Source organism: Lissotriton helveticus, chromosome 5_1, assembly GCF_964261635.1.
Source record: "Lissotriton helveticus chromosome 5_1, aLisHel1.1, whole genome shotgun sequence".
In the NCBI taxonomy this organism is placed as follows: Eukaryota; Metazoa; Chordata; class Amphibia; order Caudata; family Salamandridae; genus Lissotriton; species Lissotriton helveticus.
Genome location: NC_136065.1, coordinates 388,613,123 through 388,640,133, shown reverse-complemented (window position 1 = coordinate 388,640,133; position 27,011 = coordinate 388,613,123). Strand labels below are relative to the sequence as shown.

Here is a 27,011-nt window from a genome sequence, read left to right as displayed (position 1 = left end):
TGTACCTGAAACGAAATGCACCCAAAACACAAATTCTTCTCCACAACAGCAACACCAGGAAAATCCAAATACAAGAATGGTACATTGATACGAAGTTAGATTTACACCACAACTTGCCACAAACAACAAATTGTACAGTACCATCCTCAAGTGCAAACTCTACCTTAAGACCACCTGCTCTGAGACAACCAAAACAGCATGGTGCAAGCTATCACTCCTCTGAAAAGTCAAACCATCCCAGATAAAAAAACTCAGAAGAGACCTCATCACTCCATCCCTGACTGCTCTATATTGGGTTCCACTTCAAGTCTCTTTCGATTCATCTCCTAGCTGCATCACATGCAAGCAGTCACAGCAGTACACCTGTTTCCAGTCAGAAACAAATCACTACATCTGAAGAGCCAGATGAAAAACCAAAGCTGCAACAGTCACTTCACCTATACACTCACCCTGCCTCACGCACACTTTTCTTCCATTTTGTCCAGCCCATTCGACACACTCTTACTCCCTATCCTCTTACTTGAGATTGAACTACCTTCCTTCTACTTTGGCAAACACCATGCCTCATTAGCACTTTCACAGCATTACCTCTCTCAACCTCACTGATACTTCCCCAACCTCACCTACACATTCCCTGTGACTTCCCTAAGTCATCCACACAAGCTGCAATCTCACCTCAAAGCAGTATGTTCCATGATCCGTTTGTAGGATCTGATGAGAAACAACCCCACACTGGGTCCTGATGGTTAGTGTCCACCTGCCTGTGGAACCTGATTCTGCCTGCATCAGGAAGGAACCTATAGCATCTTTCCTCAGCAGCAAGATTCCCGAATCCCTGTGGAGGACAGAAACAGCATAAATCATTCTTCTTTCTATGCACTGGATCCTCTTATGCACTAAATGAAAGTCTTGAACACCCCCATCATGGCTGTGAAATCACTGCAACACTCTTCATCGTAATTCCTCCCATTTCTAAAATGCCTCTTATTGATGGAGAGGGCACAGAAGCATATTTATGAGCAGTGTGCAACCACTGACAATTGCAAAAATGGGACCACATGCAAGCCTGCAAGTGGCTTGTCACATTGAACCCTCCCATACACTTCCTTATCTCAGCCTCTTTTCTCTCTATGAGCTAATGAAGGAAGTAACACTGTGTGCATCTATTAGTAAAATAGTCATCGGGATAATAAGTAACTTGTACTTACTCTTCTGTCATGCCCCCCTTCCACCTTTTTATGGGAAGATTTCAAATAACCTCGAAATCCATAAGGGGATGCAGCGTTTAGAGAAAATCCAAGGATCTAGTAGCCAAAGGTATTTTTCAGCACTTTGACAAAATTGTGCTTCTGGCCTACTGGGCCTACTGTACTATTCATGGGTGCGGTATTTACTGAGTGCAAACTTTCCTCCCACACAAAATCCCACGCATACCAGAATATATTGTTTACTGAGTAAACTTCAGCTGCTTTGACCAGCCAGTATTAATCCGAGGAACATTGTGGGGATGCAGTAATTAATGGAGTATTTGGAATTACAATCCATGCATAAACAGGATTTTTGTGCAGTGGAAAGACTTTTGGGCTGCTTGTGTCACAGGTCTGGGGAAGACCTATCATGGCAGTTTGAGCTGGACTGTTCCCATTGGTGCAGTGTCAAGAATGATTTACATATGGCTTGGTCCAAACTGAGGTGGCATGGTGGGCAAAATAATGATGGACTGGGATGCAGCCCTGAGGGATTACCGGTGACTGAGATTTATTCGGCCATTTCATCCATCACCTTTTTGAATACTTTAGTGTGTCACCCTAAATGAGAATGGTATGCCCAGGTGTTAGCCCCATGCACACTGTGTCACTGGAACCAAAGTTCTATTTGGCTGATGAGCACTAAATAGGGTAAAACTGGTCCTGGGTTGCTTGTGTTTCAGTTCTTAAAGGACCTGTCCTGTTGGATAGGCTTGACTGTTCCCACTGGAGCAGGGTCAAGAAGACTGATTTGTACACGGCTGGGTCCAAACTGTGGTGGCATGGTATACAAAATAACAAGGGACTGGGATGCAGCCCGAGTGATTTCCTGTGGCTGAGATTATCTCAAGCATTTCATCCATCACTTTTTGAATATTTTCATGTGTTAGATATAACAGCATCTGGGTTACAACTGAGAGTATATGGTCTATAATCCAAAAAAATGCTGTGAGGCTTTTAGAAGCCCTTATGTCTAGATTAGGGCCCCAATGATGACAAAAAGCCTATCGAAGACCAGGAGGATTTTATAAAATCAGAGTAAAACCTTAGGGATTTTTCAACACTCAAATTGTTTTAGAAAAGACGCAGGCGGATATGTGTCGAGGTTTAAATCAAATTCTTACTTTCTCATCCTTTTGGGAAGTGCATTGCCTTACTACGGAAAAGGTATTTTGAAGTCAGTCTCAATTAATCCTTGTCTATACAACACGTAATATATAAGCTACCACATGTGTAGTTAAGGTTTTAAGGTTTTAGTCAAGTGTACATTTATTTATGTTTTCACAGTGCATGGTATCCCATTCCATGTATTATTGCAGTATCTCTCTATGGGTCTTGGTGAAGGTTCCTTCAAGATGTCTCTAATGCTCTTTGTGCGAGAGATATTTGAGTGTCAGTTGAAGTCAACACAAAGAGGACAGAGCATCTCAGAACTGTTGTTCCAGGTGGGGTATATTATAGATTTACGTAAGGATATAATGTACTTGGAACCTAATTTTCTTCATCATATACTACATTTTGCTATTGTTACTTTTGGGTTAAGTTGCAGAAATCTCAAATTAAAATTCCCAATACCCTAATTGCAAATTACCAATACGTATACTCTATTACAGAATAACAGGCTTGTGTTTCTTAATAGGACCTAGTTTTAGTTCAACAAACATGAGCCTTTGACACCCATGCCTTAATAATAGTTCTAATTTCTGCCTTTAAATTACCTGGAAGAACAGGAAGACACTTTACAGAGGAAAACCCACTCACGGAGGTATAGGCAGGTCTACTTATTTGGTACACACAAGAACAGTAAATTCCAGCCGGACAATTCCACATCCAGTAGAGCAGCCTCAATGAAGTAGGGTTGTAATTTGTTAAAGGATTGAATGATAGTAATAAAAGGAACTATTTTGCCTGCATCAAGAAAGGAATTCAATGGGGAAGGGATATCTTATACTTCCATCATATTCTGTAGATAATGTATCATCAAGACGTTTCTGAAATGCGGGTGAGCTCCTATTCAAGTGCCAGCTCTCACTAGGTTTCTTCACATGCTTTCACTGGGGTAGCGCACCACAAACACAAAAATATGGTTAAGGACTTGTGAAGGTTCTGTTCACAAGAACCAGGACTAGAGAAACAAAAGGCAGGTGGGTGAAATTCTTTGCAGCCGCTGGTAATTACTCTATCCGCATTCTAGACCATTGTTATTTTACCAACAATATTACCATAGGCAAACCAGCCTAGCTCCTGCTTCAATAAGAACAGTCCAGGAAATGGCAGGACCAGTCCCCCTACATAAGTTTAGAAGACACTCCTGACTGTTTTTGACCTTGCTGGTCCTCATCAGTTTTGGCCTTGCTGGGCACCTTCAGTGTTGGCCTTGCTGGGCCTCATCAGTGAGGTGCTTGCTTAGGTTCAAGGCAGTAAGCATGAGACTCTAGTCTGCGTACCCGTTGCATAAAAACATATATCAAGATCGACCTCAATCCCAACCCTACAGTCATTCTCCAAATTCCCAGGGATCGACCTCCCTACTTACGATCTGAGTTTTGCCACATTCGTGCAAGTGATATAAAGGCCTCACACGCCTGCGAACAAAACCTTGAACAATGCACTTTCCTAGCTCTGAAAACTAACCTGCGAATACCGGCAAATGACCAGACGACTTCGCTGAGTGCAGCTTCACTCTCTGGCAGGTGGGCCGTCCTGCCGCAGCTGCAGGCTCCCACAGCAGCGGGGACCCAACTTGGTCGGTCTGCAGGTAAAAAAGGAAACATCAAAACCGAGCCAGAGCTTCGGGCATCCTAAGTAAAAATAGAATATTATGACTCCGAATTTAGTAACCTCCAAGTTGCGCTCTTCAGAGACCATATTTTTATTTATTAGTATTCACTATGTTACTGTGGAAATGTTGTCTAACTCTGTACTATCAATGGTACAAAGTGTGGGGTTTCTGTGACAAACAACATAATAGTGGAAAGAAAGCAGGTATGCAGTGGGCCATGTGTCACATGTTCAGTTATTTGTAGAGGAGGCGGAAGAGAGTGGTGCAGGGGAAAACTTCAAAGTGTGATTAAAAGAAGAAGGGAATCCCGCTGAGGTCATAGCCATAGCTTGATTTGGTTTGGATTGTTCTAAAGAAGTGATCGCAGATGATGAAAGGGTTCTGGCTTATATTAGAAATGCACATATGACCCATCATCCAACTGGTTTCTCTAGACTGGACAACAAACTAACTTGGTGGAGAAGTGTACGGTGTGCAGCTGAAGGTGCATGGTGCTCAAGAACGCATACAGGACTATGGAGGATACACATGCACTCCGGAATAAATACTCCCTGACCATGTAAAATAGAGCAAGAGACCCTTTGGGTGTTTCCACCTGGGGCCCTGCCTCAAATGCATGGCATAGTGCCAAACTACCCAAGGAGATTATCAAGCTTTTGCAGTTCTGTGGAGACAGGTTAAGTGCTAAAGTCAGCAAAAAGAAGATGACCCTACATAATTCACCCTGTTGGCCCAGATACATGCCCATATTTCAGCTGCCCCTACCAACGCTGTGATCCCCTCTTCCTGTGCCTGCACCTCCTGCACCACAGGAGCAAGGCACACTAATATCACATTCTCCAGGTCATGAGAAAGGTGTCAGGCGGGGTATGAGAATTTAGAGGAACAGCATAAAGTTGGCTCAGGGTCCAACTTATACAGAGACTAGAAAATTATCTTGTATATCTTTTGCAAGGACCGGTGGGCAACAGTGCAAAGCTATCAGGCCTCATATCTATGTCTGCGACCCAGATTTACTGCTGCATGATCCACACCTGTTTTCTGGGTAGGTACATCCTACAGATGGTACGTGTTCCCCAGGTGATACGGCAGATCTCACCCACAGATTGTTCCCCATGAACAAATGAGTTTTTGGCAAGCACATCCTGTGTCTGTGGTCCTTGGGTGATGGGGTATGTCTTTTACCATCCGGTTCCTAGATATACAAACAGTGGGTGAAGGCACTTTGCATTGACTGGACAACAGATACTGCCCATTGGAGCCCTGCACTGTACAGGCTGATACTCATGACCGATGGTTGTCTCTTGTTATGCCAGCACAGCTGCTCTTCTCTGGGTCCTATCCTGATGGAACAAAGAGCTACAAGCGACGACCTGCATTTTGACTGCACCGGGGGCGCGTCGGGGCAGAACAGAAGGCTACATATGTTCGTAGAGTGATGACAGTGTCTGCTGAACTGAAGGAGCGATACATTGTTCAAAATCAAAGACGAATGGTGCTGGTTCAGTAGATAAAAGTTATTGTTCAGGAAGGGCACAGGAGTAATTAATCTGTATGCCATTTACACAGCATCTCCCCTTCCTGCCTCACCTCTGGCATGTCTTTATGAAGGAACAGAAGTGGTGCAAACAACTGAGTTAAGTTGTAGTGATCGTTTAAAAATCAATGGACTTATGGAGAAACAATTGTGCACTGTAGTAAAGTGTGGTGATGACAGTCTCCATAGCAGGAGGAGTGGGGAAAAAGAGTGGACACAGTCCCAGTGCATTGTTCACATCATTCTCCTGATGTTTTACTGTGTAAGGGTGCAGTAAAAGCAGTGCATTGGGCCTAAAAGGACGCACAGGAGCATGGCAGGATTCTCAGTATATACACAGAGTTACTTACAAGCTTCTCCATCATACCGCTGTTGGGTTTCGAAGCTGTGACAATGATAGGCACCTGAACGAAGAACCTTGCTACGGATTGCCTTTTTCCGCACCAGGGTGGGGGAGCCGAAAGGATTTTCTTGTGCAGAGTCACTGGTGCTTTTCCTGCTGTTTCCCTCTTGCTTTTCTTCCTAAAATGAAAACCACAGCAGTTGTTTTCCTGTTATTGCTTGCCTCTGTGGGTTCCTCAGAAGGATCTTACCAACGCGGAAGAATATTAACATAGCATTATCAATGGTTTTTAAAGCGTGAACAAGGTATTGCAGTGGGGTTGAGAAAGAGAGGCCTAAGAATGGACAAGCATCAAGATGTCACTTTTTACCCAAAATCCTACTGGGGTAAGATTTTCATTATAGGACGTATACAAACCCTTATTTTTATGATAATTGGCAAGGTCCCAAGCATTGCAATGACATGTTTTCACGAGTGGTCTTTTTTTATCACTTTTCACTATCATGCATTAAATAACCAAATAAGCTTCCAGAACCACGCAACTGTTTTTTCCAACACTGGAATAGAAACTTTATTCTCAGACCATATGGTTTATGTGGGCACCCCTATCCTTTATCACCCCTTTCTAAGACTTCGGTTATAAACATGAGCACCATTGTAGTGCACTGTTTGGCACCCATCACAGCAAAGGTCTACTACAGCACGTGGTGTACCACTGTCTGCACTGAAATCCTCAACGTTCTCCTATGTGTTCAGACCATGGTACACAAATTCTCTTGATGGAGGACTTTAATGTATGCATTGATATTATCCAAGGGCATGCACACTGTCAAAGCAGGAGTCTCCCTGCAAAAATACACTGTGGGAAATTTTTACCTAACACTGAGGAATAAACAGCGGCAGAGATTTAAGTTACACTCCAACTGGTGTTTTGCTCCACTAAGGACAAGCAAACCTCAGCTCCAGCTACCTGGGGTGCTCAACAGAAGTCTTTTCGAAGAAAGCTAGTACTGGGAATGTTTTAAATAAAGCCACAGTCCACAATACCAAATGAATGAACAATTGCACTTAATTATGCTTGCCAATAATCACAGTGTTTGAGGCTGTGTGAATATAAGGGGAAATCTGCCCAGAGAACTTATGGAAATGAAACCTTTAAGAAGAAGGTCATTCAGCTGAGGGAGTTTGGCATCAAAGAGACTCTAGACTATTTTAATCGTCGGCCATAAAACGTAAATTGTTAACAGCTGTGGGGTTGAAAATCCGAGGCACATTAGTTCTATACATCCCCTCCTAATTTCAACATTTCTGTCTCAGATTTTTTCCAGCACAGAAGAGCTGTGCCCCGACTCACCTGGCAGATGTTTTTAGTACAGGGTGTGCCTGTACAGGCTGTGCCTAAGCAGAACTGCCCCTGCTCACCTAAAGTGAGATACATTTTAACACGGATAACTCGCACCCCCATGTCAAGGTCATGGCATGACTGATGGTTGGTGGCAATGTAATTAATGTTGTAGAGTACAAACATTTTTAACAGCACCTCAAGTTAGAAAGTCTGCTTACTACTGGCTTCTGTCGTAAGGGAGGCATTTTTGAAGACAGGAAGAAAGGGTTTGCATATAGATCCACGGGGAGTTAGGACCTGTCAACAGTTTGAGGTAATTATTGTTTACTACAAAGTAGAAGAACAGAAGTGATCTTCTGTTCTGTTTTTATTTGTATAATGAGGATGTTTTTGCCACGATTACATGTCATTATTGTGTGTCTCTCCTTTATTACTGAGTATGTTTAATGGGCAATGATACAGATAAACAACAAATCAGCTAACTGATATTTCAGACAACAAACATCTGCCTCACACGCACTAAAACAGAGGCACTATTTGCAGAAACCTGCTTAAGTCGCCACAATTCAAGTTTAAAACTGTCCGGTCTACTTGACGGACAAATGATACTTAATCAAGTACATAGAAAGGAAAACTGCAGATTGCAGACCAGATTCTATTGACTAGTTAAACAAAAGGAGTAACCAATGTAAAGTGCATGCACATCACAGCATTTATACAAGCCCAAAACTCTGCTGATGGGAAAGGGTGACACAGAAAGCACCATCTGACCCTTCACTAGGCCCTGCTGCCCTGAAGAAACCAGTACCTTGACACAAAAACATAAAAACCTGGCTGTCCTGTTTAACTCTCTTCCTTGAAAACCTTCAGCTGAACAAGCTTGGAAAGTTAGTTGATCCCTCTTCACCAGTCCCTCTCTCTCTCAATTTATCACCCAGCAGTGTGGTTGCTTCTGTCTAGGCTGCATGTACTCTTTCCCTATAGTGTTTTCTGTTTCCCTTTTTTCTCTAATGTTTGTCTCTGTAATGTGTGTTTTTCCTTTGGTTTATTATGTTTCCTTCTTTACGCTCACATCTTCTACCTTCTTTCCTTTTCTGTTTAACCCTCTTTCTCCGCACACTCATCTAACATTTCTCGCTCCACATTGTTCTATCTTCTCTTCCTCATCTCAAGCTAAAAAAGTGTCATGAAAGCTAAGAGGCCTCTCGTGTGACCCTGTTGGGCTGCACATCCAGAATTCCAGGTACAGGAGCTTCAAAAGTTTTCTGACCCTGAACTTCTGATGCAATCTCCATATTGTGCTGCTTGCAGGTGGGCACTAACACTTTAACCAAAAGTGTTCGTAAAGCATTTTAGATATTATTTTAATGCAACAAATCATGGATCACTTTAACCACACTGACTGTGAAAGGGTGAAACAGTCTAAAAACTCTGCCCTTCAGAGTGAAGACATACTACCTTCAGACAGATAAAAGCTGTGTTCAGAATCTGTTTACAGAACTTAAAATCCACAGCTTTTCTCAGCAACATGGACCCAAGGCGATGCTTCGTGGAAAGATAGATTTGTTCTTTAGCTCTGGGCATATGCCAGTGATCTTTAGAACATGCTGCATGAGACTACCTTTTATCCTTCTGACTCAGCTTCCTATTCTTTTTAGTCGATAAAATAAGCTACATTGAGCTGAGGTAATAGTTAAAGCAGTTGTCAAGCCTTCGTGACCTCTGTAAGTTGGCCTTGTTAAAAGATCGGTTATGATTACTATTAGTTTGAAATCTACAGAAAGTCAGCTCACACAACAGTATCTAAATTAACATCTATAAGTAATGTTTGCCATCTGAGGAGTTGGAGCTTCAAAAGAGTAGTGCTTGCCTTTAAAGCTAACTACAGACTTAAATGTTCTGCCTATCTAATTTGAGACTCATCCATTCGAAATAGGCGACGACCCTGGGGTACGTGCACAGTCCTACTCCCTTCGATGATATTAGCTACTGCAAAGTGATGTTTCCAACAGGGCTTCTGAAATATTAAATGAGACTAAAGAAAAGAAATGTATGAGTGAAAACATAGGAGAGGTTTCTTACCTTGATCTCACAGTGATTCACATCTCCTGTAAATGGGATCCTGCGAAAGGAGATTAGTGCATTGACGGTTTGTGAGACCATTTCTGGATCTAGAGGCTCTCGAACAACTGTAGGAGCCTTGATGTGGTCTACTTTGGGCCGCTTCTTCAATGTTTTCTCCTGCTCCTCACGATGGCTGGAGAGATAATGGAGCTGGAAGGTGCGGCTCAGCAACAGGTTCAGGACTTGGACCTAAACAAATCAGAACAGAGATACTGTTTTAGTTGATAAACAAGCATTGATGCAAAACACAAATCGATTGGCGAAGGTCCGAAACCCATGTAACAGAATTAACACTAATAAACTCCAATCAATCCGATGTAGAAAGATAGAAACTCTTTGACAGTCAATAATGTATTTCTAATGCAATAAAAAATGTATGAGCCGACTCATTCAAAGGCAAAGCATGCATTGGAAATTTGTTCAAACCTAACAAACCATCACTCGGGATAAGGATCATTTCCCAGCTAATCAACCCTGCAAATGCATTCAACAAGTCATATATTACACTGCTGCCAAAACCTGATACTAAACCAACCAATGAACTACGCAGACACTGATTTCTGTAAACATAAATCACTTAAACAAAATTCATATACTCCTATCAACCTAGAAATACAGTAGCTATAACAAAATGCTTTGTTTGCTCCTATTTAATTCTGTTTCATAAGAGTCCATTCTACTGCCTGTAAGCCTTCCCTGTGTGGTATCCAGGAGCATAAACAGTTCACATCAATGGTACACAACCAAGTTTCTTGTAGCTTGTTTCATTCAATATTTTTACATTTCCTCAAAAAAAGCTGTGGTATCTTTTATGTAAGACTCCATAGCTTGGACAACAGGTTGCAAGAAATGACCCAGATATTTGCCTAATGATTCTTGTAAAGACACGCAAGCAGATACAATAGGTTGGAATTGCGGGTCATTTAGGCACTAATTAATTTTTGGTAACATGTATATTTTAGAACTCCTTAGAAATGGTGTTTGAAGATATTTCTTAATTGTTTCTGTAATCCAATCCATTTCCCGAGCTTTTTCAAAAATATTATCAAGACTTTTTTGAAAGGCTTAATTCAGTGTGGTTCCAGTGTGATCATCTATACTGTGTCGTCGCTTACATGTGCTGTGACTTTACTGGCATAGTACTCTGTGTCCATCAATACCAAGCCTCCTAGTTTATTAGCCTTCTGCAAAGTTAATTCCGTTCTAATAGCCAATGATTTTAACAAACCTGAATCTTTCTTATTCAGGTTTTTAAAGGTGTTTTGATGATAGTTTAGTCCTTTCAGATTATTACTGACCATAATCTCAACAGTATCTAGTAGGTTATGCACTATCACAGGCATGAATGTGCTCTCTGGTTTGAACTCTATATTCAAAAACTCCTCGTTTGTTCATGAATGCTCCTGCATAGTTGAAAATAAATATTTCGAATGTACACTTCGCATGAACTTGAATAAATCAATGTCTGTCTCCAGATGATTTCATTTTTAGGTAGCAATAAATTATATTCCTTTATTAAGCATGTTTATTTGTTGGGCAAGCACATATTTACAGATTTTAATAACTATTAGCGCTGCTGTGCAAGTTCAGTTTCTTGATTTGTTTCTCTATTCTTTTTTCCTTTGCCCAACCTGTTTATTTGTTTGAAGATGGCCCCAGTATTTTTTGGCAGCTAAACTGGTCTGGCTGATAGAAAAGTTGGCATAACAATGCCTGCGTTCACTATTCTGTCTTCCATCGACTCTGTGGTGTTAGATGATGCTGATGTTGGGTTTTTTCTGACACTTAACGATGCCCCATAAAGGTTCCTTGGACTACACTTCCCACAAGCCTTAAACAATGACTTTTTCTTTTAGGCTACATTGACAAGAAACAGGAGTGGTAAGGAAGCACTGGAACCTTCCATTCCAAGATACAAGCCTGCAGTCAGGAAAGCGTTCACACCCACATCCAAAAGATAAAGGGCTGAATTTACATACTGGCAGTATGTAGTATGCATACCACCAATTTGAAGGTCCGTCCGCTCGATTTAAGCACATAAGGTTGTCTAGCACTTTAATTCTCACATTTAGTTTTAACACCGTGTTGATGGCTAAGTTCTTGAAATCAATCATGTCTTTCAGCACGGGTTTGGCTCCTGCTGCTTGTTATTGAGCACCAAGATCCTGCAACATTCAGATTCAAATCTCAGTTCAACCACAAGCCCCAACCCCCTCAAGCACGCCAATTTCTTTTGCTTCACTCTTAAAAGCTGCCTCAATTGACCCTTTCTTCACCGCTAACTCAGTGTGCATTGCATTAATGAGCCAAAGCAACATTGTATTTCTCCCTGACAGATCCACTTCCTCAGGTGAGTCTTCAGTCATTCCCATTTGTCGTTCTTGGTAACAGCACCACGAGTCTTAAAGATGACTTTTAGTTCTCCAACCTCTGCCATGAAACCACACAGCACTGCAAGGCCAGGGGGACCCTGGTCATCCCGACTAGCCAGCTCCTCCGGGTTGAGATGACTTGTGCTGGGTCCTTTTGTAAAGCAATATCAGCTGCTATGGTCCCAACCCCTCACAGGACCCGGCGGTTCTGATAGGCTCTTATATGAGGAAGCAAATTTCCGCCAACCAGTGTTATATGTTATTGTTCTAACACAATTCTCGGCGTGTGTGCACCTTGTGAGCATTGAAATATTTAGAAAATCTTGGTCATTCAGTTCTGGTAATGCGATGAGAATATCTCCATTCCTCTTCTCTCTCCCAGCCTCACTGGTACAATACTTCACTTGTGACTTCCACCTCTCATGTGCTGATGCAGACGGGATGGGAAAGAGCCAACACTGGCACTTAAAACGTTGATGTTGATTTTACTAGAGGATTCCCAGCTTTCCTGTTAGGGGAGTCTAACAGGAGGGACAGGTAGGGTAGATTCAGAGGTGTAGATCTCCTCTAGCCTCCCCACCAGAAGTAATTCAACGTTCATCTATTGATTCGTAACATCCGTTCTCTTGGTCTGCTGCTCCCATACAACATTCAGCACCCATGTCTCTGGTGTAACAAAGGGAAGGGGAGAGTCACACTTTCGGGATCTGAGCTTTTCTTCACTCATATAGTTGCCTTCCTAATTCCTGGAAATTTCGGTATCAAAGCTCTACTTTTCTGAGCACCAGCTAACTCTGGCCTCGGCTCTTTGTTCTGAGTCAGAGCCTAGAAGTCAAATGAATCACTGTCACCGTGACAGTACGCAGGCCAAGATTTCTGCACTCATATATATTATGTTTTGGAGCAACTGACATGCAATGCATAAGCTACATCAGATAAGACATACACAAACTTTTATCACCCACCTCACTAGGCTGGCTACCAATGAAGAGATGACAGAAGACCTCCTGAGGTGGACTTTGTGGATTCCGAGCTACAAAAGCAAACTGGCGATCTGCTGGTCGGCATGTGGTATAGAGGATGCGTTTGAGTGCGTGGGCCATTAAGAGAGTCTGCGATGCAAAAGAAAAGCTTGAAACATTTGTGACAGCCCCAATGAGTAAAATAATCTCCAAAGGGAGAAAACACAACACAACCCCAATCTGTCATTGCTTCAGGTGACAGAAACATCTAAACCACTCACAGAGGAGCAAAATAACAATTTATTGTTAATGGTTATTTAGAACATGGCTACTCACAAACTTTTTTACAGGGGCAAAAAATATAGCTTTTTGGCCGAGGACCACAATGACCCTTAGTCACTACCCAACCCTTCCTTAACAAATGAATAACCTTTGTTTAATTACAGAAGGTGTACTTGCAAATCTTTGGTTGCTTGTTGTTCTTAAATGTCAGTAGTGAATGTGGCTGCAGGTTTTCTGAAAGTGCATATAGCCTGTAACATTGACTGGAATATGGTCGAATGTTAATACAATTTTATAGCCAACAGCATTATAGAATGATAAAGAGTGCAGTCTAAAACACGCTTTGCTAATAACACTGGTAACATGTAAAAGACCAGTTTATTGGGAAGGGGCATCTCAACCATAAAAGGATAGATAATGGGAATTGGTGATTTTATTTAAACAATGGGGTCAGTAATATTGGACCGGAAAGTAAAATGGATTTAAAGGCCATGTGAAATTATGAATTGTGAAAGCTAGTATCACTGGTAAACAGGAGACAATATCAAACTCACTTTTAAATGTATTGAGCCTGATCCAAAAAGGCAAACTCACAAGTTTGTCTAAGTTTACTCTTTTTCAGTATTCACAAAACTGCAATTTAATAATAAGTTTCAGTTGCAAAATAATCCGTAGTAAAAAGGACTAAAATATGATGGGAATTAAACCAAATGCACACAGGATTTAGGATTCACTTCAAAGACTTTTAGAAATGATTGAAAAATGCTGAATTTTTAAGCATTTTGGAAAATTAGATCAGAAGTTAAACGTACAGAGATGAATGGAGATTCTCTTTTTTCCCAAATTTAGCTAAAATTGCCAATGTTCATAAGGTAATAATAGATTCCATCTGCCCAGCCACAGATATCATCTCTAAATGGCAGACCTTCAGGTCAGGATAGTGATCAGTAACGTATCCTCGGTTTTTCACACTTTTCCTCAAACCTCCTCCTCAACTTCATGCTCCCGTGCCAAGCCACAGGCCCTGCAAATCTCATCTTGCGTGAAGAAGTATATGATAACTTTGCAGCATTTGTGGTCAATTTGTGGTCAATTACTGTCAGGTCAAGAGTCTGAGCTGCTGATCCGTTGGATATGCAACAGAGGGGAAGAGGCGACATGGAGAAACCATATGCAGCCTAATCTCCCTTCAGTCAGCCCCTCCCCCTAATTGTGTTTTGAAAATAACATTACTTGGTGACGAGCCACCCACCTTCACCACCCTCTCCCTCCAAAATGCACAGAGTAATCCTAGCATCCAACCACCCTCTCAGAGCACCCTAGACACGCTGCCTCAGCAATACCTTTAAAAACAATCCAATACCTGACATTCTGCAACCCTCTCCCACCACCCTCTGTAGCGTCTCTCCCACCACCCTCTGCAGTGTCTCTCCCACCACTCTCTGCAGTGCCTCTCCCCCTCCACACCTCTCCCACCACCCTCTGTGGCATCTCTCCCACCACTCTGCAGGGCCTCTCCCCTCCACACTTCTCCCACCACCCTCTGTAGCGTCTCTCCCACCACTCTCTGCAGTGTCTCTCCCCCTCCACACCTCTCCCACCACCCTCTGTGGCATCTCTCCCACCACTCTGCAGGGCCTCTCCCCTCCACACTTTTCCCACCACCCTCTGCAGCGTCTCTCCCCCTCCACACTTGAAGCCACATTCTGGGCGAGTGGTGCAGTGGGAGAATGACTGTCAGCATGACCTGGAATCCTGTGGTCTGTTGTGACCCTCACTGACATAGAAAGGCTGTCATTGGCATTCTCCTGTCTTTCTTGAGTCTGTGGTGATGTGAAAAAGGCGAAACAATGGCGCGGAGACGGAAGGCCAAAACACCCGCCATTCCGCTGCCCTAGGTCGGTTGGGGGAACAGCGGGGAAGCGACTCTCACCTTGGTGACATGGTAGCACTGATTCATGGTGGTGGGAGAACCAGCACATTAATAGGCAGAGCTGAGCTGGAGACAAGCTAGTTGTCTGGCTTGGCTTTAAGTAAGAGCACAAGCCGGGCCATTAACATGTTTGGCATGTAAATCATGCCACCAACATCATGTAAATATAGGGTAAGACTTGGAGTGTGTCACTTTAGTACATCAGAGTATGTCAGTGCATTGAGTGGTAATTATTAGAAGTGAGTTTCTATAGATGAATTTAAAAATAAACCCCTTCTGCCTTGATGACAATGCTATTAGAGAACCATGTGAGACAAGGCAGGTGCCATGAGCCCCCTATGTATGGGAAGGGCGGTATTATAGATGAGGCACATTTGAATCTATTAAACCAGGTACAAGAAAGTGCTGTATGCAGTGCACATCCTGAACTCATGTATTTCAAGTAATACCTAGGATTACCCAGCTGATCGAGTGAGGAAGCCGTGGTTGAGCAAAAAAAAGTTTTCCTGGTTTCAAATTGTGCGATTCATCCACCAGATGGGCATCCCTTTCCCGCTTTACTTCAAAGGTGAATGCTTCATGTTTAAGTCTTTGAGGGGGAAAAGCAGTACACTAATAAATAAACATAACATGGCATATTACATGGAAAATCAAGTTGGCAAAAGTAGTCCTAATTTCCAAACTACGGGGCCGTGGACCGAATACAGCCCGCTGCAGGATTTTATCCGGCCCGCACAGTCAGCGTGGCTGCAAGATTTTATCTGGCCCGCAGACTGTAATACGCCTCCTCTGCTTCATACTGATTACTCTAAGTCAAAGCATTATTCCTAACAAGAACAGCGGAAATAGCTGGCTGCCTTATCAGTTTCGACCACAAGGTGTCAGAATAGGACAAAGTTGGAAAAACAGAAACCTGCCTAGAATTATATATTTTTTGTTTGTCCTTAAGTGCATATTCAATATTGTATTGTACTGTATTGCAATTGCATTTATATAGTGCTTGCCTTTGACGAGGCGTTAAAGCGCGTTTTCTCCAAGTAGCACGCTACTCCAGAACCCATAAAGGATTAGTGGTGAATTAGTATAGTGAAATATAAAAGTAATGTGAATGGTGGACATTCAGTTATTTGAATTGAGTAGGATAGTGGAGGGATAGAAGAGGGAAAAAGGTTTTCATTTATATAGCACTTGCTACCCTTGATGAGGTGTTGAAGCACTTTTTCGGCAAGTAGTACGCTACTCTGGAACTCATAAAGGATTAGTGGTTAATTAGTATAGTGAAATTTGAAAGTAATTTGAGTGGTGGGTGTTAGTTATTTGAATTGAGAAGGATAGTGGAGGGGTAAAAGAGGGGAAAGGGTTTGCATTTATACAGCACTTGCTACCCCTGATGAGGTGTTGAAACGCTTTTTCAGCGAGTAGCACGCTACTCCGGAAACCATAGAATTAAGGACAAAAAATGTATTATTCTAGGCAGTTTTCAATTTTTTCATCTGTTATTGTTGGAAAGATAGCAGAAATTACCATGGGACAGAAAGTTTAAAAAGACGAACTGCAAAAGAAAAAAAAAAACAGACTCTTACTTTTACACTGTGGAAGTAAAAGTCCGTTTTTTCTATTGCAGAAAGCAGAGCAGGGAAACAGAGGAGGAAGCAGTCAAGCTGCAGAACCAGACTTGAGAGGTGCGAGCACCTTGTTTGTTGAATCTGTGGGAGAGGAGGGGCAATCCATTTCCAGAAGCTGAACAGTAGGTTGGTAATTCTTTTTTAAACTACTGCTGACATTATAGTGTTCTGGCCTATTTCATATTGGGTCCGGCTGCTATGGATAACTTTCCCAGGCCCAAAATCGCTCTGAAGTCGCATCTAGAAACTAGGCCCAAAGCTGTTTGGCGACGGGGAAGTTTTTAAAGAGGGCAAATGTAGTGAGCCAGCACAAAGGAAGGAAAGAGAAATCCAAATAAGGAATGAACAACTGAAAGTTAAAAGGAAGCAGGACGGAATATAGGTACAAAAAAAGAATAGAAGGAAGGAAAGAAGGATGGAAGTGGTAAAAGTAAGGGAGAAGGAAGGAAATAAAAAAATACGTTTGGAAAAAATGGTTGCAAGAAGAAAAGAAGGAAGGAATACAAATAGAAAAGAGAAATAAGGAAAGCAGGAAAGTAGAATTAAATAATGGAAAAAGGAAATCAAAAACAGATTAAAAGGTGATAGAAGGAAATAAGAGAAAGGAAGATTAATAAATAGAAGGATAATATAAAGAAGGATGGAAAGAAGGGGCTAAGGAAGGACAGGAGGATGGAACGAAGAAAGAAAGGGACAAAAGAGAATGAGAGAAATGATGGTAAAAGATTGCATCCCTCTCCTCACGTCAACCTTAGTCAATGTGAAGAGTTTTGCAGGGCTCTGCTTTATTCTCTATTTTCCTTAATATCTAATTTGCAACCATGCTACACTTCATCAACTCTTTGAGGCCCGATGTGTAATCATATAAAATGATGACATCCAAGTTGTGCTGAAAAGATGTAGGGAGTCTCTAGGATAGATGACTTTCAATCTTGCTGCTGTGTAGGAGAAGGGTGGCTATGTCACGATTGACTCAAGTTTAATGTAACTGTAACTGAAATTGTAGCTACGTTTAATGGCACATCTTTATGGACCAAAAAGTTATGGCTGACCACTTCTGACCCCCCCACCCCCCACACTAACTCTACCGCTCCATAACAGGTAGCAAAGCCATGGGGCTTAAAACAGAATATAATTTTAAATAGAGTCCCTAGATAAAAGGTTGTCTCCCAACCCAGTTTTATTAATATGTGGGTGTTAAAGAACCTACTTCAATTTTTTCGTTTCCTCACCAGGTGACCTGTGAACACTTCAGTCCAGCTCTGACTCAACTGTAGTGGCTGCCAGTAGGTAAGGGAAACAGGTAATGTATTGTGGTTGTAAAGAGCTCCAAATCCTTAACAAGGCACCGACATGCAGTAGTAGACGTGTCACACAATACACTCTACGATGCGGTTGGCTGGAAGGGGGAACATCCTTTTCAACGCAACTTTTACCACGCAGTGCCTTTACGACGCAACTATTACAACGCATGTTATTACAACGCATAGCGCTGGGGGGCGCTCTAGGATAGGGAATAGATTTAATTTACTATCCAACACCTTCCCTACTATCCACGGGGACTGGAGTTGGAATAGTAAATTAAACTATTCACTATCCAGCACCCATTAACGCTATGCGTTGTAAAAACTGCGATATAAAGGCATGCGTGGTAAAACCATGCGTTGTAATGTCATACATCCGCTGGAAGGATGCCACATTGTAGTGTAGACTGTGTGAGTTATGTTTTGTTATTTTATGTGATGATCAGAGTGGAGTCTTGTGCTGTGCTCCCTCTCTGTGGGGTGAAGACACATGTGCTTTCTATAATATTATATACAATAAGGGTTAACCAGCAGGGAACAGTGGCCGGAAATCAATGGCCCGGTGTGTTTTAGCTCATACCTATCCGGCTCCTGATTAACTGAGTTCCTTGCCCATCTATATAAATCAGGACTGGTTCCACAAAAACAGCTAAAAGAGAAAACATGTAAAGAGTACCAAAGTCAGTGGTTGAGTGATTGCCATACCTCTCCGGCTGCACTGTACATCTTCACTCCTTGGAGGCTGAACTTTAAAATAACAGGTTGCCGGCGAAGGCAGTCCTGTAAGAAATGAAGAAAGCAGTCACTATAAGATGTGCCTAAACTCAGAAGGTTCAATAACTCTAAAGGGACCCTCTAATCTCATTGTTAGTAGAAAGTTTGAAGTATCTTTTAGTAGACTTTCAGTCAGAAATACTGTACATACAGGGCATGCCCACAGCAACAGAGAACAGTTTGGTTGGTTACATAGAGAGGAAGATAAAATATATGCACTGCTGTGACTAGAATCATTAATAAGATATATCTGATGAAGGTGTTTCACCCATCTCAAAAGGGGACAATACAAATGCCAGAAAGCACCACACAAATGCACATAACATAACTTCTAGGCAAAGCTGACAGTCCCCTCCAAATATGATCTTTGACTGTAACACCTATTGCTCTCTCGCGTCATCCTCCACTACTCTGACCTTCTGATCCTACTATTTTCTTTCGCCATCACCTTAACACTGTTAGAATGTAATACCTTCTACCATAATGAAATCTATCTGCTTGTAGCCACTGATTATGTTTTTGACTTCTATTGTTAACCATGTACAGTCCTATGACTACCATGTTTAGAAAATTAAATCCAACTAGATTGCTAATGTACATCTTTACAGACCGAAGGCATAATGATAATATATCAGAGTTCGGGAAAATTGGAAAATCTGTAATATGGGTATTCTAAACACATCAAGAGAGAGTTAGGGGATGTCCTGCTTCGACCCTTCAAAATAGCACTGAGGTCCAACTCATTTCAATGGCCAGCTGAAGCTGGACCTGTATGTCCATTCCACAGGATCCTCATTACATAGGGTAGGAAGGAAAGGTTACTGACATGTAATCCTAGTTCTACTTCATGGGATTCGTTATTGAAGTAACGAACATTTGCGTAGTCCCGCCTATAAATACAATCCCACATTTTACTTACTTTTTTGTGCTAAGAAAATAGCAGCAAAGTTAACTTCAGGATTTTCTTTTAGGTTCAGAACAATTCAGGTCTGAATTGACAAATTTTAAAAAGAAAAAAATGAACTCTTCCCCATATAATATACATAAACTGCCTCAATTTGTATTTAAAAATGCCTGTTTTAAAACCCACAAAAAATGATTTGCGATCCTGCACATGGCAAGCCTTTCAAATGTTATGACTTCAATGGAGGCTCCAAGATGGCGAACGTTTGAGTTCATGCAAGAATGCAGGAAGTGGACTTAGGTGGTAACAGGCTGGTAAGAGATTTATATTGAGGGGAGTGAGGACCCATGTCATGGGCGAGGCCAGTAGACTCAGAAAGGTAGGAATTAGATGGAGACAAAAGAAAGAAGGGGAAACAAGTGCAGAGAGGGGAAAATGGACACCGGCAGAAATGGGGAGATGGGACCACATGAAAGAGGAGATCGAGACAAAGGAGATGTATATTTTAAAGGCAGGGAACACACACAAGTGGAACCACTAAACCTGCAGGGGGGAGGTGCAGTTAAATACACTGCAAAAGCTAGCTTCCCCAGCTGTACAATTAATTAATGACCTCTACAAACGGTAGTGCCACTTGGTTAATCATTTCAGCATAACTGATTGGAGTGAAATCGCAACCTTCCCCCTTATATGTAGATATACTATTATCATTATAGATGCAAGAACAACATAGAATACAGTACATACTTTTTATCACAAAATATTAAATCTACTTTCTCACAAACACATAATTGAGCTATTAATAAATAATTGCTGTTACTTGATCAAAATGAGAGAGAAAAGGGCTTCCCATCTTCTCTACCGCACTCAGGTCAGGTACAAATTAACTATAAATATCACTGCAACTTTCCATTGTCTTCTAAGCTTACACTCCGCGAAGACAATATGCTCGTTACATAATTCCCAACATCTCCATCATCTTATGATTATATGTTGAGAAATCGCCTTTACAATAGAATGTTATAAATATCCCTATGTGGAGTGTCAAACAGGGGGACTTCGATTGCATTACGAATCAAAATACATTATGAAAACAGGACTCTTTTCAAGTGACGTTGTTGGGCGTCCCTCGATGACTCTAAAAGTTAGCAGTTTGGGGCTAACTGTGTCCTATGTGGATGTGAGTGCTAGACACACTTTTCAAATGGGACTCAGTGGTATAAGGTATAACGGATGCTCTGGTCGTTCCTGTATGCTTCCTATACACTTACCAAACACAGTTTCAAGCACTGTCAAATTTCATACTTGAAACATGCTATAAGGAGATTGTTACTTGCTGTTTGATTGTAAATCAGACAAATCCACACACTGGTACTTGTACTACAGGAAAAAGGTATCATACTTTTTTCGTACATGTTAAGGATCATACTTGTTTTAAAAACGTTTTATACGATGTTATTGAACAATAATCACATTTAGAACAGGCCTTTGTGAAGGACAGAAACAATACAGGATGAATAAATTATATATATGTAGTGACCAAGGCGGCAGTGACCGTCAAAACGCGTCTGCAGTTTGGAATACAATAAATAATCCTTGATTATTACCCCACGGAGTCGGTGCCTACTTTACATTTGGAAAGAAGGATTGTCTTGAATATATATAAATTGCACTGAGTAGGCGCACCGCAAAGATGGAAATATGCACCTGAATTGCTGGCTTTAACATATATTTACATGTTTAAAGATGGCGCGGCGCTGAGTTGCATTGTTAGTAGTCCATAATTAATGTTTAGTTAAGCATGTGACTGCATTAATACCTTTGGCTAGCCCGCGCAGTGCGACTAACACTGACGAAGGCTTGATGCTGAAACGCGTCTGTTGTCTCTGTGGAATTAAAAACTAATGTGTGAGCATCTACTTGTTTTACGAGTGCGGTTCTTCTGAGCATATTCTTGGGAGCTGAGCATTGTGATATTGCGGGAACCCACTACCGCAGGCCGCACCCACCCGCGAGTGCCTCGGATTGTCAGCGGGACCGGGAGCATTTATATATATATATATATATATATATATATATATATATATACATACATATATCACAAAACGAATCCCCGATCTTTAAAGCAGCACTCCACGAGGGTAAGTTAACACATCCTCTTTATTCATGGAGGCGGCGTGAATGACGCAATCAATCCTTCTCCCTGACTCGTTTCAGTGCTGCAAGCACCTTAATCATAGGGCGGCAGTTGGCAAAACATGAAACGGACCTCCACATCTTTTACCCTTTTGGCACTCACTTTCAGGTAGAAGCAGGGCACGAGTCGGTGTACCACGCGGGTGGACGGCGTCCCCCCCACTTATTTTACCAGGAGCTCAATTACTGGAGCAAATGGAGCCACACATTCACTCTTTGGCCTCTCTGGGGCGAGATCGGAGCTCATTCAGAACACTGCTCACGCGCTGGCTTCTCTGATGCAACCGCATCTAAGGGGTGAGCGAGGGGAGGCAATGAGTCTGATGGTGCAAGCCAACTTTCGTGACGTCACTTCCTGTTGTGACGTCAGCGTCCCCCACTACTTTTTTTAGGACTTGTGCCCTGGGTAGGAGATAGGCCGGGAGTAGAAGTACCAATTCTTCTATTCCCGTATAGTCATTTATTTGCCAGCGTTGTGTTTCTGCCGATTTCAAGCCATTATTTAACAGCCCACTGGTGGGCTTCAGCTCATTTCATCCGCTTCCCATTCTGTACACCACCGTGCTGCGCAGAGGCTGCAGTTAAATAACCAGCCTTGCAGACCTATATATATATATATATATATTAGTTAGTTAGTAGTTTCTACTCACCTTCCCAAATATTCAACTAAGCCTGGTTTTAAGCTTTATCTGTAAGCACACAACCACTTAACCACTTGGTATCTTTAGAACTGGAAAGGGAGCGATTGGTGGACCTACAGATGGAATGGTAAGTCAATAAATGGCCTCTCATGAGGGTTGTAGAGAGGAATTGGGAGTTATGCCCTGCTTCTGAGGTCCAGTTACAATGATAAGTGAGGACGGACATCTCGGTAAAAGGCAGAGTTGGAACAGGAAGGGGCTTCTGGCCTCTGCGAATTAGCATTGGAATGGGAATCGATTCAAAGCCCGGCAGAGCAGGTAAAGCTGGAATAGCAAATGATTTGGGGTTTCTCGGTGAGAAGTGATACAGGGCCCCTTACCAGAGGAAGCAGATACATAGGAAAGAAATGGTGCAGTGTCTCTCAGCTAGGGGTAGTTTTGAAATTGGAAGGGATGCAGCGCCTCTCAGATGGGGGCGAAGGGGTACAACTGGAATAGGAAATGATACAGGACCGCTCAGCTGGAAGCTGAATGTAAAGCAATGGACATGAAATATCAGGCATCACGTAAAAAACCTCCACCAAAGACATTCTCTGTGGCAAGTGTCGACCCCAGAACTCTGACCTTCCAACCAGCTGTAGGACATCAGCCTCCCTCTACTACAAACTCCCCAGACCCAACGACTGACCTTCAGCGACTGAAGCTCCTCCTCCACCATCCACACCCTCTGCTGGGGTTCCAAGTCAGCCACAGGGAAGGATCCAACGTACTGGAGGGAGAAAGACAGTCAGCATGTAAAGAACACATTGATCTGATCTGTTTTTCATATTGAGCTACATACACAGTGGTGACTTCAGCATAGCAAATGATTTCCACCTAGACTTACAGAGCTATCCATGGAGCTATCCATGGAAAGGGCTAATGCTTCATCCAAGTAAATCTCCAATGATACTCATGCAACAGAACCCTGCGCTAGAATAGCAACTCAGCTAATCATCCTTCATACAAGAAGAAACACTGATAGAACCTCATTTGGCATACAGCAAAGTAAATATTCAATTCAATAAATATTCGTGATAAGTTAGAATTCATAAAGTCCGTAAAGACCTGGATATTCCCAAACAGAAGATGCACAATGACAATCCAATACACAGATCTAATTTCCTAAACAAGGAAAGTATGGAAAATCAGATGACTCCCAACCCATCTGAGAACCGGAGCCTATTCCCTCCACAAGGAGAGTATGCACGACCACATGTGCAGCTGTTGATCACTCTACTTCATTCTATCACAGACATAAGAGCAGCTACACCACTGCAGTGACAGAAGTGTATTCTGCTACTCATTATGCACAACAACAAAACACTTTCCATATTAGTCACACTCACAACTCTACACTTACAAGCAGAATAACAGCAACAAAAACCTCAAATGTTCTATCCCTCGCTCCTCTTCGATCTGCTACACACTTAAGCACAGTAAATAATGTTAGGGTAAAAGCTCTACTCCGGTGATCAAGAACAACACCTAAATGCTTTTCACATAGGTCGCACAGCCATCAAATATCCCCCAACCAAGCGCATCATATGGAGTAGCGTGGTGCCAATTCACAAACGCGCTTTGGGGACTCATCAGGCTATGAAGCAATATTTAATTATAACGACAATACAATGCAAAGCGCTGACAGAGCCTTGTTTGCATGCCATTCCTGAATGTATGAGGACAGATGCCACCAAAAGGCTCACAACCCTAGATGCCTTAATTATTATTGTGGTGAAAGTCTTTGCATTGTTAGAAAAATCGTGTCCCTCCACCAATTTTTGCTTGCTGGCCTACTGTGTCTGAAGGGTTTGACTTTGTAGGCAGAAGCACAAGGCTTTTCTGAGCAAGGGTCTACACAAATTGCGCCACCCACAGCTGATATGACTTCTGTCCCCTCACCAGGCTGTAGGTAAACTGTTTATTGGTGGCGGCTGAATCTTTGGTGCAAGAGAAAAGGCCCTTTACCTCTACCGTTAAAAGAGGATCTAGTTAGGCCCATCTGATGATTTGACCAAGCTTGCCATTACTTTTACCTACATTCAGGATTTCATATTCATCTAAATTTCTGAGGAAGCTTTGCAGTACCAGGAGGAACATATGACTCGCCAGGACCTAGACTTGGAAGGTGTTGTTCCACGTAAGGTTGGATTAAACCAACATATGTCCATGGACTGAAATACTTTGAAAAGTCTTAGTGACTTGCATCGATTGGACCGCATTACAGTACAATGTGTTGTTGCCCTCTGCGCAACAACTCCAGACAGCGAACAGCCATCTGCAAGTCAGTCTTGGTCTCCCACCAAAAACTAAGACTTGAACATTGGCACAGCAGTACTGCTGTATGTATCCAGGGAAACAGGGTGCTGGACTGTCCAAGAGAAGTGGTGCCCCGAACTGACTGTAAGCACTTACTGAGTCGTGTATAGTGAATGACTCACAGTGGTAAACTTGCCCAGGAGCCACGAGGGTCTGCAGCCCAGCTGGCACTGCCCTCTTTGAAGAATACCTGCAAACACAAAGGGATAGGGATGTGTTGGCAACATCGAATACATGGCTGTTCATGAGATTGCACTACCCTTTGACCAGCCTGAATTTACAGAAGCCCCAAGACCACATCTTTGTCCTGCTGAGTGAGGCTGATGGCCCTAATTTTGTCAATATCTGACCCATCATCCCAAGGCATATGGTTCCAGAAAAATTGTGATTTAAAGACAAGACAGATCCAGATCCTAAACCAGTGCTCTACCTGCTCTAGACGGGAGAGAACTGGTTCAAAGAGCGGCCCCAGTCTCATGGGGGTCCCACCAGACAATTCAGACTGACTGTCTATTACAAAATACTGCACTATGATGCCTTGAACTTGGATTTTAGACCTATTACTGCCAAATCTTCGGCCTACCCTTACACCGTAAACCAAACTTCCTCAATGCCCCATTAACCAGGGATCAAGAACTAGACATGCTGTCTATTTCACTTTCTGATAACCAGTAGCAGCCCCTTAAACAGTGTGGGTTGGCATCAAGTTCTGTTTTAGCTGGGGGACTATTGAATTAGAGTGTTCTTACAGGAACACTGGCTTAGGTCTAATGAGTAACCGGATTGAATTTAGAGTTGCAAGATTGACTGCCAGACAGACACAGAAAAAACTCAGGATGTCCACTGTGAGAAATGAATTGCCTGAATTGTTATTAACATATCTGACATAGTCCCCTGTTCTATCCCAAAGCCAGAACTGTAAGCTTTACAAAGTGCTCAATGATTGTGCTTGCGATTTAGTTACCTAAGTGATGGAAACATTTTCAGGGTCAAATATTAGGTCTAGAAGGAGCATGGACCTTTTTAGATTCTCTAGTTGTGCTTATGTTTTACGGATCTGCTTTACCTACTTGTAATTAAAGTTGTATTGCCTTTTGTGAAGTAAAAAAAAGTTACTGTGAATTGAGATTTTGTGTGTAATTAGTTTGCCCACTGTATCTGATTTCCAAAATTATTAAAGCATCATGGAGTAGGCCTTGACTGCTACATTTGGCGTGCCAAGGCCATAAAAGAGATACGTGATCATCCAAATGGATTGCAATAGCACCAGAAGCCTCGGGCAAGATGTGAGCGACAGTACCCATCAGAGATACTACCAATAACCAGTGACCACGTCAATCCTAGAAGAAAGGCATGGCATTCCCTCAACTTCACAAATGGGAGACCTGGGTCAGGAAATATTGCAAAGCCAAGGTATCTGGCTTGCCTACAACACACAGAGTAGGCACAGGGTGGCACCGTTATTGCATACATCTGAAACTGTAAAGCAGAAAGATGCTGTAGGCGCTTCACCTGTGACATGCAGTGTTTTTGAATGCACAACGTCACCGTTCACCATATGCCTTGCTTTAATAGTATGGCATTCATTAGTGTTGCCAGCAGACTGCCGCATATGTCTGTAGCCAGATTCTAAAAAGCAAGATTGTGGACTTGTAACTCCAAAACAAGGCTCAAAATTCAAGCAGTTATTCATTGAAGAAAGAGAAGTAGCCCCGTAATCCATTTTTTCTAAGGAAGGAATCAAAGACCAATCCGACCTCTTCGCTTGGATGCTAACCAATCTGCAACTGGCCCTACAGTGGATTGAGCTAACCCAGCACAGAGGTAAGAAAAAAGTCTAATTTCTTACTGGGCATGTGTCTCTCACAGGTTATTATGTTATGAAAACAAATTCAGAAGAGGGACATCCATTGCAAAGAAATCCTTACAATGAAATAAAAGTTCAGGTAAGGTCATTATATCAATTTACATCCCTACCATTGAAGCCACCAGGTTATTTCCACTGTAGCAAAGGCAAAGTAAAGAGTTTGATTATGTCTTGAATCTAGATAATTACGTATTGCACATTCTCGTAGCACAAACTGCAGCATAAAGTAGCCTGCACTTTATTTTGCCCAGCTGCTAGCCTACGCAAGCATTCTGATGCATATGCAATAGGGGGGTGTGCGCCAGGGCACTTTTACAGCATAGGTGCAAATTAGCGTAGACAGATGGGACATGAGCTGACCTCAACAGTTCATGTGTCTAACCACTGAGGCAAATCAGGGGAACAAATATTAGGT

At 42.3% G+C, this 27,011-nt stretch overlaps 1 protein-coding gene across 1 annotated transcript in view; it reads right to left on the bottom strand.

The window, feature by feature from the left end:
• Positions 1-27,011, bottom strand: part of SH2D5 (SH2 domain containing 5) — an 83,088-nt gene that overhangs the window by 8,864 nt on the left and 47,213 nt on the right. The window contains exons 3-9 of the mRNA XM_078642574.1: positions 23,060-23,140; positions 18,562-18,636; positions 12,716-12,862; positions 9,337-9,567; positions 5,917-6,088; positions 3,882-3,999; positions 676-835 (exon numbers count right to left, since the gene is read on the bottom strand). Of these exons, the coding sequence (XP_078498700.1) occupies positions 676-835; positions 3,882-3,999; positions 5,917-6,088; positions 9,337-9,567; positions 12,716-12,862; positions 18,562-18,636; positions 23,060-23,140 (984 nt within the window). The remainder of the gene's footprint in view (positions 1-675; positions 836-3,881; positions 4,000-5,916; positions 6,089-9,336; positions 9,568-12,715; positions 12,863-18,561; positions 18,637-23,059; positions 23,141-27,011) is intronic.